The sequence below is a fragment of the Sinocyclocheilus anshuiensis genome, unplaced genomic scaffold (genome assembly GCF_001515605.1).
Source record: "Sinocyclocheilus anshuiensis isolate Anshui unplaced genomic scaffold, SAMN03320099.WGS_v1.1 scaffold641, whole genome shotgun sequence".
In the NCBI taxonomy this organism is placed as follows: domain Eukaryota; kingdom Metazoa; phylum Chordata; class Actinopteri; order Cypriniformes; family Cyprinidae; genus Sinocyclocheilus; species Sinocyclocheilus anshuiensis.
Genome location: NW_015536503.1, coordinates 484,816 through 495,870, shown reverse-complemented (window position 1 = coordinate 495,870; position 11,055 = coordinate 484,816). Strand labels below are relative to the sequence as shown.

The 11,055-nt window shown below is 40.8% G+C and overlaps 1 protein-coding gene across 1 annotated transcript in view; it reads left to right on the top strand.

Annotated features, from left to right (window-relative positions):
- LOC107690636 (plexin-A4-like) overlaps positions 1–11,055 on the top strand; it is an 82,146-nt gene that overhangs the window by 59,426 nt on the left and 11,665 nt on the right. The window contains exons 20-24 of the mRNA XM_016489019.1: positions 1,052–1,198; positions 2,577–2,736; positions 6,211–6,314; positions 8,714–8,813; positions 10,281–10,471. Of these exons, the coding sequence (XP_016344505.1) occupies positions 1,052–1,198; positions 2,577–2,736; positions 6,211–6,314; positions 8,714–8,813; positions 10,281–10,471 (702 nt within the window). The remainder of the gene's footprint in view (positions 1–1,051; positions 1,199–2,576; positions 2,737–6,210; positions 6,315–8,713; positions 8,814–10,280; positions 10,472–11,055) is intronic.

Sequence of the window (11,055 nt, the reverse complement as noted above, 5' to 3'; positions counted from 1 at the left end):
TCACGAACAGCTTGTAACACTCCAAAGAGAAAGGAAAACTTGAAATCGCATCATATGACCCCTTTAATCAAAGAGGGTTGAAAGTTGGCCAAGTCTTGCTGACTGTAGCAGTTTTTCTGTTCCTATAATGAGACAGTCGGCTTAGCAGGTGCTGCTCAATTCTACATATAGCACTGTGACCTTCAGCACCACCGCAGTCCCCTCTAGCACTTGTCATTAATCTCTTAATAAACACATCTGCTGCAATCAGAACATGATGTGCAATTTCGCAAGTGTACAGAAATGTCCTGAATTCTGAAATGTACAAAGCAGGCAATAAACTCTGGAAGTCAAGGCTGTTTAGTCCAGTCTGGTTTAACGGATTAGACCTGAGTGAATGAAGCCGAAACATCACTCGAGCGCTTCAGGATTAATTTAAGCTCAAATTGGACTCTACTGTAAGAGAAGGACTTTATTGTGACCTCATCCATGCGAAACCATAACATTATTATTGTAGTCACAGCACATTGATTTGAGTATTATTGAACAGTGCTTGACCAGCTGCCCAGACCACTAGTTGGTTTTACTGTCCATTTCTCATTTCAACAAGCATATTTTGCCCAAATTCAGCTAGAGACACTGCACTTCAGCTTAATTTCTAGCTCAGCGATCTTTAACAGGGGGTCTACCAATTGTTGTTTGATCTTTATGTATAGAGATTATTTTAATGGCTTTGTGGTGTAAATGTAATCGTACAAAGTATGTAAATACATTATTATGGTACATAATTTTAAGCCAGGCTAAAAATGCAACACTTTATGCGATATTTAACCGTGGGTCCTTGCTCTGTCTCTATCTGTCCACCAGGGATCGAGCTTAACTATTACTGGAATCCATATAAGTGAAATTGTTGAATCAGTTGAAATTGACACACTAGCACCACAACTGTAAAGCTCCTTTCAAAATGTCTATTACTGTTACTGAATGAGAATGACAGCCCATGTTCTCTGTAGGTGGTTGGTGTGAAATTTAAGAGAGTGAAAGTGACAGTGTCTTTTTTTCCCTTGTCTAGGAGTGTGCCGGGGAGCCCCTCTTCTCTCTATTCTGTGCCATAAAGCAACAAATGGAAAAAGGCCCCATCGACTCTATCACCGGAGAAGCCCGCTACTCACTCAGTGAAGACAAGCTCATCAGACAGCAAATTGATTACAAGACTCTGGTAAGGCTCTGAACCACAGTGTGGATGAAGAAAGGAAAGAGGAACCGTTTTAGAAGGATAGAGAATGAGAGGAGTAAACTAAAATAGGAATGAAGAAAAAGACGAGGATAAATGGGTGAGAAAGAGGCTAAGGAGCATGAAAGCATTCAGAAGAAGACAGGTGTGGAGGTAGAGAGAAGGTTAAGGTAATTTGTTTGGGTTGACGCAGCATGCAGTGCCCACAGTCTTCACGCCTGACAGGGAACACACAGGTTTGTTATGACCTTTGACCTGTCTGCTGTCCTGTGGTGATTGGCAGTGTTGTGTTTGGCTGGTCACTGTGACAGGCATGAGCTAAGCCTGTGTTGTCAGGGCCGCATGTATGCCAGGACGGGCTGTTTACTGGTACAGCACGTCAGGAGGGTAATCTGTATTCTGTGTGAGACTAAGAGAAGAAAAAGTAAGAGGAGGAATGTGGCGACTAGTGTCATCTCTTGGCATCCAACCCATTCCTTTGAACGCCACACTGATTTAATGACTGTAGGAGCCGTTTCAGCTTCATCATTCTGTCCTCACTTCCAAAACACTTAAATGGCTTCAGACTCGCCACAATACAAGCCACTACCAATAGCACATTCTGCCTTCCCTGGCAAGATATGGAGGGCATTTCCCGGTTACATTATCGATCATTTTTTACGCAATAATGCATGAGAGGTTGTTTTATATTGACCAATCAGCATACTGCTGGACTGTAAGTAAATGAGCTCTTTTGCAGTGTGTGGGTATTTTATCATAACAGATACCAACAAGGGTTTTCGCAGCCTTTATATACCAACTTGAGCTATGTAATTACATCTGATGATGATGACGATGGTACTGGTGGTGGCGTTAATGACAGTTATCATGGGAGACAGAGAATCTAACAGGTACAAAGATTATTAGTGTGTTAATTGCATACTTTTGCAGGCTGAGGTGAGTGAAGTGACGGCTCCCTCAGGGTGGCCAATGGGCTTTTACGTTTGCACCGTTACACCTGCTGACTACGTTCACTCATTCAGTAGCACACCTTAAAGGTTTGACTGGATGACTGTCATCCATCAGAGTACAATCTTTTAGGTGTTAAGCATAGATCCTAGAACAGCCACTCTGAGATATGTTGTGAACACAGGCCTCAGTAGATATACTGTACATGTTACAAGCTTTCTGTATGGCTTGATTAAACCTTTTAACATAATTTTTTTTCTATTGGTTATTCGGCTCACATACACGGATGCATTTTAGCATTCTTTAAACTCTCAATACATTTTAAATCATGCAGAAAGATCATTTTACAGCCACATAAATATTCATGTGTCTCCCACACGTTTGCTAATTGGTGTAATTTTGTTCTGTCATGTAGGTGGTAAACTGCTTGCATCCAGACAATGAGAAGAGCCCAGAGGTGCAGGTGAAGGTGCTGAACTGTGACTCCATCAGCCAGGTGAAGGAGAAGATCTTGGATGCCATCTACAAGAACGTCCCCTACTCGCACCGACAAAAAGCCTCTGACATGGACCTAGGTATGACCAGCATTATGCTAACATTAGCTGCCTTTACCCTTTAAGAACTGTTTTCCTCATCAGCCCTTCATTTGTCCTGGTGAAGAGATTCAATGTGTGAATCAGTGACATTGACATTTGTAGAATGATGGGTCAAATTAAGGTGATTGGTACTTATTATATCAATATTGGCCTAACTTAAAATCTATTATTTGTAATTTAGCAAACAGGGTGCTAGGGCATAATCGTGATAGAGGTTCCAATAAGTCCATAAATTGCCCCTTTTTGGATTCGAACCACTGACCTTCGGATTATTAGCCCAATTCTTAAAAAAAACTCCACTAGCAAAAACAGTTGGCATACACTTTTTATCCAAAGAGACATGAGATAAAGCAGGGTCAATGCACCTAAAGCTAAGTGACTTACACGATCACATAATGCCCATTGAGGATCCATGTCTCTTCTGGAATTTGAACTCCATACCTTTGGAACTACAGTTATGTTGTACATACGCCTTCCAACTCCAAACTGCACATTTTGTTACTTGCCAGATACCACCTTATCCAAAGCCACTTGCAATACATTGTCAAAGACAGTCCACCTTAAAAACCCTCAAATTAAGTGTCTTATTCGTCTTCTCTGGGTTTAGTTTTGCTCAGAGGTAATAGAACATGCCAGTAACTATTGATTACATGAACAGGCTTTTCTGGTGTTTGAGCCAGTAACTTTTGGATTGTAAGCCAGGTTTTACATTCTTCAACCGGCAACAGTAAGCTTTCTTGCTTAAAGAATTCCAAAATGGAAAATTCTGTTATTAAAAGATGTTTTGAAAAATATCGGTAACACTTTACTTGAAGGGGTGTGCATAAGACTGACATGACACCTTCATAATCATAACATGACACGTCATGAATATGAAGGTTTTATGCATGTTTATGACAACTGTCATTAAGTGTCATTCGCTCAGTTATGTCATTTTTAATGCAAATATGATATTATTTGACCTAACCCTACCCCTACCCTTACCCCTAACCATAGCCCATAACAAAGACATCTCAAACAATGTCATCTTTGCATTAAAAATTACATAACTGAGCGAATGACACTTAATGACAGTTGTTATAAACATGCATAAAAAAACTTTTTGCATGTTTATTTATACACACCTAATTGACAGGTGGGAACATCTCACAGTTACTGGGAAAAAAATAGCCAGGCTTATCTGTGCAGATCTATTTTTCCACAAATGAGAATCTGATTGTTTATTCTGTACACTAGCCTGGACTGCACTGATCTGTTTTATTTTGTTTTATTTTTTGGCAAAAATAACATATTTCTCAAGTCATAGCCTAACACTAGTCTATCCATAAGGGATTGGAACCATGAAAAGTGAAGAAATAATTTTACCCTCTTTGACAGACTCTTCTGTGTAAAATGCTTTTATGGGCCCCGGAGGGCAAGCATGTTGTTTTATTATTGTTTTATTAGGGGGGAGAATTGGATGATGTCTGTGGGAGTGTGTGCGAGTGTGTTGTATGATAACGCAATGGGCATCCCCAGATGAGAGGAAGCATCTCGGTATTCCGTAAACGGATCTCAGGGTCTCCTGAGCCCCGGCACACTCTCTGGCCCTGATATGGGGGCCAGATAAAGATAATGGGTAATAGGAATGAGGTAGCCTCCATCTCCTCGATCCCTCTGAGACTGATTGGACCGGAGTGTTTCTGTCCCTTGCCTCTGTTTTTAATTCTCTCTGTCACAGTCCCCTGAGGGCAGGGATGGAGGGAGGGAAGATAGAGGGAAAGAATGAGAGAGTGATGCAGATAAATCAATGCACTTCAGCCCATCTCAGTCTCTATTTTAACTCTCTTTGGCTTTATTCTCTATCCAGCTACATCCTGCTGCTGCTGTTTTCAGCAGAGATTGCTTCTGTCTTATTTATTTTCAATTCTTTTCTGTCCTTTTCATTTCACTTTTAGTCTTTTATTAAGTTTTTTTTGTTTTTTGTGTTTGTAGGTTTTGTCATACTGTTTCATTTAGACTTTTTTCTTTTCATGTTTTGCTCTTCTAGTTTTCTTTTCTTTCAGTTTATTTTTTCTTTTAGTTTCTATTCTTCTCTCTGTTTACTTTTCTGTTTGCACTTGGAATCAAGGCTCATTTGCATGTTTATAGACAGTACTGTAGTGAGATATAAAACAATGGTCGGGCCTCTCCTGGAGATTTGAAGTTATTCTCATCACCCAGAGACATGTTTCATCATCTTGCCTATGATTGCTGTTTTGTTTTTCTGGTTGGGATCAGAGCGAAAGGTAGCAGCAGGTGGCTTGAAGAGGCCTCACTCCTCTAGCGTTCCAATCATACATTCATTTGCAACAGAGGGGAGCCAAAAAAAAAGAATGAGAGAGACATCTCTCTTGTTCCTGGCCATGTTATCCGTACATCACATTGCAAAGGGATATGTTTATTTCATTCAGCGCTGATTCCCATCTCATTGCCGTTTCATGTTGCTGTTTTTGCTGAGGCTGCAGACAACGGCTGGTGGGCGCTGAGGGGAGGGTGGGAGAATATCTTCGCATTTTGTTGTGCATCACTAGTGAGCTCAGTAACTACAATAAGAGCAAGCTCAGCAGGAGGCTTAACGTGGTCGATCAGGGCCGTTTGGACTCAGGATGCTCGACCCACTGCAGATGAAAAAGGAAGTGGCTTTCAGCAGTGGCTGTAATCACGCCCATCGATCCACTGGTCACGAAGGCCCGGCTCTCTAACAAAGGGCAGAAGAGATTAATTTACCTTTCCTTTCCTTCCTCTCTTTCTCAAATGCTCCTTCACGTACCCTTATTTTCTCTCTCGTTTTCATTTCTTTCTCCTTCTCTCTCTCAGTATAGACTTTGTCCCTTACCTCTTTTCTTCTATTGTTCCTATGTCTTCATTTTTTAAGTTTTGAAAAGTCAGATTTTTAGCTCCACTTTTTCTTTCAAGGCTGAAGAAAGAGAACCATTTTTAAGATTACTATATACTATAAATACCAGCAAATTTATCACCACAATAGGTTTTTGTACAAGACTAAGATGTGCAAAAAATTACTTTGTGTTTGCTTGAGTGTGGAAGCTTAAAGTGGCTTAATATATTGAAAAAATTTCTATATTTCTTTCAAAAATGAAAAAAAAAGAATTGCTGTGGTTTGCTGAAGTTGATGTAGTTTTTGTGTTGAAATACTTCCTATCCCAAATTAATATTCAGAGACAGCTATACAAGTTATTACACTCTGTAAACAGTTCATATCTTTAATTAGAGATTAAAAGAAATGTAGTGATTTAATGCGAGATTCCTTGTTCACTGGGGCCAGATGACATATCATTAAAACTTGTGTATTCTGTAAAGCTGCTTTGAAACAACCAATATTGTAAAAAGCGATTCACAAAAAAATTTGTGAATGGAATTCCTGCACTCTGAGTATTAAACATTGGATGCAATTACTTTGTGTTCTCGTTGCAGAATGGCGTCAAGGCAGAGTAGTACGAGTCATCCTTCAGGATGAAGATGTTACGACAAAGATTGAGGGTGACTGGAAAAGACTCAACATGCTGATTCACTACCAGGTAAGATCCTGTGTATGTCACGTTTCCAGGTAAACTCATTCTTGTTATAAGGTGTTCAGTTTGTTTTTTTATAAAGTCAGAGGTCCAAGACATGAATGCTTCAGAAGGGGTGCATTCTTTCTTCTTTCTATCATCCCTACCATCTACTTCAAGGCTTCTTGTGAGAAAATTGATAAAGAGGTTGTTTGTTTGCTGTTTCAGACTGAAATCTTTTTCAGTTGTACAGAAAGATATCTGCCGTCACAAAGATGGCTTTGAGCCTTTGAAATCTATCTTAAATCAGAAGAAGGATGAGCATTGTACCTGCTGGTTTCTATTTAAAGCAGCATCTCCAGATGTCCCAGTACATTTAATCTGACAGCAGTGGGATGCAGGTGTAGGTGGATCTGTAGCTTGACACCCGGGTTAGATGATCTAGCTAATGACTTTTGATAAACGGCTCTCTGTGTGATGTGAGTTTTGGCGTGGGCTTTCAATGATAGCGCAGATTCTGACAGAGTAACTAATACTGGAACAAAGAGATTTGAATGCAGAATGAATGTCTTTTGTGAAGCTCAGAAGTGTAATGCTCTATTTATGTTCGTCTCAAATGTAACAAGGAACCTTTATGAGGTGATTAGCACAAAAAAGGATGAGCAGAGAAAAGATACTCTATAATGGTAATTGCTTTTGGTTCGTGTGTCTTAGATTATCTAGTTTAGGGAAACATAAACACTGTTAACATTCATTGCATCTCAGCCCTATCGAACTCTTACGCCCCCGTTGACCTCTATAATAGGGTGCAGTAAAGGCACTTCCAGGTCACTTAGAAAACTTACTCTGACTGACGGTTCTCCAACATGGTAGACAGGGACCATCGAGTTTCAGGGGACAGGTATGGCAATGCTGACTTAGCAGGGGACTAATAAAGTCTGTCTGTCTGCAATTAAATAAACACTCTAAGTGTGAGAACCCCAGACATATCTGTCTGGCTGGGAGGGGCAGTTTAGGGTGGAGAGGAGACAGGCGGCGCTTCATTACATTGTAAATAATTTCCTCCATAAGCCGCCCTCCAAATTAGCTTTTAGAGAGAGAGGAGTCTGCACAGTACTTAAATTAAATGTCACGGGGGGGCATATGGGTGCAGGGCTGCAAGCGGCAGAATGGATTAGCTGTTGATTGGAATCGGAGATCAGATAATGAAGACAGAAGTTAATTCATTTTCAGTCGGGGAGGGCATGCTATCCTTGACAAAAAAAGCTATCAGACACCCTAAGCCTGTTAGAGTTGCTTAAGAGGGGGAAGAGAGAGACCCTCTGTGCACCCTGCACCATCTTCAGTTTCTTCATTTCTGTCCTTGCGCCACATATGTGTTCATGACTGTCTTCCTTTCATTTCTTCCTCTCTAATAGCACCAAATTCCCTTGTTTAGTCTCATATGAAAAGTCGCAGAGTGTCGCACTAAAGTCTGATATGTCTGTCATAAAGGATCCTCTGTGCATGTCTAATGTATATCTCAAGTCATCTTTGATACTTTCCTCCAAATCGAGGTGCTACAAATGCATCTGGCTCTGACGTTAATTCTTTGATGTTATCTTAGGAAGCTTCACATTGGGGTTGTATAAGCCCCATCTCGGATATCTGATGTTTCTGAATGCTATCAGGAACACAGAGACTCTCTTAAAGCGTAAACTTGCCCGCAGAGGAAAGATAAAAGAGAAAATCTCTGCTGTTTTCTAAAAAGCCCCTTTTCAGGGAAATATAGCCCTTGTCTGAAGTCTCCTTTCACACAGTCATTCATCTATACAGAGGTGTAAGAAATATTCGTTTGATTTTGTTGAAGTTTGGACAGCTGTCCTCACGGGCCGTGGCAGTAAACGAGGGTGGCTTCACGTTGAGTTTGTCTAGGGAGAAAAGTGGTTAAGGGTATAAGAATAATGTCCTAATGGTCTGTGAAGCCTATATTCTCCCTCCTGCTGTGGTTTGGGTCCCCATGCAGTTCTGAGCCCAAATCATCTAGTTCTACACCGTCACCTCAATTAACCCTGTAAGTGCCGCAGGCATCCAATGGCAAATTATGTGGATGGAGGAATGTGTGGTTGGGGAGTAGACATGTTAATTGAATTTGGCTTGCTAAGGCTTACTGTGGTTAGCAGTTGCTGAGGCATATAGTTAAATAGCCCAGTTCATCCCACCGGAAGAAACATATTGAAATGGAAGCAGATTATCCCTTCTTGTCCTTCACTCATGCAGTTTTCCATTAACCTGGATGAGAAATAAAAGACCAATAACCCTAACTTAATGTAACCATAAAGCTGAAGACATCATACTTGTTTACAACTGTTTTTTAGTCTGAAATGTAGATATTTTATTTGGTTTTCGTAAATTGTCCATAATAATCTTTGTTTCTTTGTCTGCAGGTGACTGATAATGCAGTGGTAGCTCTCGTATCAAAGCAGGTCACCGCATACAACTCTGTGAACAACTCCACTGTCTCCAGAACCTCTGCTAGCAAATATGGTTTGTGTTTGTTATTCCTTTTCTAATTCTAAAATGCATCCATATCTCCAAAACAAAACGTACGGCACACTATATAAAACATTAATAATCAGCTGACTAACGTTTCTACAGCAGGGTAGGGTAACATTCCACCTGAGCTGCACTAAGAACAGAAAAGGAGTTTAAAAAAAATAGTCTTGTCATCTTACAGGGAGGTAAAAGAAGTTAAATGTGTAGCATCTCAGCCACTCACAAAAGGGAGCAGGAATGAATCTCAAACGGAATTACGTGGAGAGAGCCGAGATAGTCGGGCAGCATACAAAGGTAAAAGCAGGGAAAATGAGTCTCTTTGCACTTGACTTCCCTCCTGAGACTCTGAATCCGTCCCTGTCATTCGCCCGCCATCAGTCCCTCGTACGATTGGGTCTGATAAAGCGCAAGATCAAAGCTCAGGGCCTTACGAGCACTCCCCCTACACATCAAATAGACCATTAAAATCATCTCATCTCCATATACTTTCCTGCACTCTAAATGAGCCTAAAGAAGAGAGAGAGGGAGTGTGACAGATGGAAAAGACAGAAAGAAAATGCCATATATCACTTCACTCTTTCAGAATTAGCTTCAAACGACATTTAGGTTCTTGTAACAGGTTCAGCAAGAGACACATTTTGAAACACCTAGAAAGACATTTTTTGAGGCTGCAACAGTTTTATTAATCAGATATCCACCAAATATAGGCTACGTTCACACAGTCAGTGCTCTATAATGAACAGAAAACTAGTTTGGTTCATACAGCATATATCAACTCACTCTCAGAATTTGGTCAAGTCTTGAATATTTGAACAATTATTATTTGGCACTCCAGACTGAGGCAGTGTGAACGTAGCCACACTGAGATCAGCACCAGTGATGTGAATGCAAATATACACGCTCAATCTCATTCCTTTTTTTGTTAGTCATCCTCTCTGTTCTTCTTTTTCTGAAGGTGTTATTGTCTTTCTTTATCAGGTTCCTCCTACTCTTCTCTCTCTTTGTCTCTTTCCCCTAGAGAGATTGATTTCTGTTGCATCTGCCACTGTGAACTGTTTTTTTATCTTATCAAATCAGGCCTTTGCCAATCAATTTTTTTTCACACTGTGTAAACATTCATCGAGCTCTGTGTTTTTTTAAATGTCATGGCTGATCTCTCCCTATTGGCTGAAGCATGAATATTTCATCTGGCCTGACACCTGTTCGATTTTGTGTCTGCCAAAGGGAGCGAACACGCACGTTCGCCAGAGAGAAAGCAAGCAAGAGAGCAAGGGATGAAAAATTAAGCATCCATACGTTCTAAATGATTCATTTCCAATCTCGAGTACTTCACAACAAAAGGCAATGCGTTTTGTACAGATAGGAACAGATTTGAACAGCTGCACGGGACATTTGTCAGCAAAGGAAGATTGAGGAGGAACCACCATCTGATGGGTCTTTGTCTTTTCACTCCAACAGAAAACATGATCAAGTACACGGGCAGTCCGGACAGCCTGCGTTCCCGCACACCCATGATCACACCTGACCTGGAGAGCGGCGTCAAGGTGTGGCATCTGGTGAAGAACCATGAGCATGGAGACCAGAAGGAGGGAGACCGTGGCAGCAAGATGGTCTCGGAGATCTACTTGACCAGGCTGTTGGCCACCAAGGTAGGCTTTGCCACCATGTCTTATATTCTCTGAATGTCAGAATTTGTTGAACGCCCCTAAAAAGAGTTGTCAACAGATCTGATCCTTCCCAAAACATGTGAACCTTCTAGAATGAGATCAAATGGCTAGATTGTGGAGTTAGTGGAGTTGAGGCCACAGTGTCAAACAGTTCATGTTTATGCTATTTGCTCCGAACTCCGGTTTGTCTGTTTTCTCCATTAGTATCACGCTGACTGACTTGATGTCACAGCATCAGCAGAGCTGGTAAACAGGCACTTGTTTTGGGTTGAATACAGATCCCTCACTACCAGAAAAGCATAGTGCTTCAAGGACATCAGGAAGTTGAAGAAATGGAATAGAAGGCTTTGTTTGATTAGGCAGGCATCACTATTGCTACTGCTCATTGTTAAAATCCAAAACGCTTAGTATTTTACTTTGGCACTTAACGCATCCTGTACCGTAAACCTCAAAACATAGCGGTTTATTGATGACAGTTGTGCTATTACTTATATAAATGACTGGATGATCCACAAAGGGAAGATTCACAAAGAAGCGTCATAGTTGTAATTTAGTGTTTGGGTAAT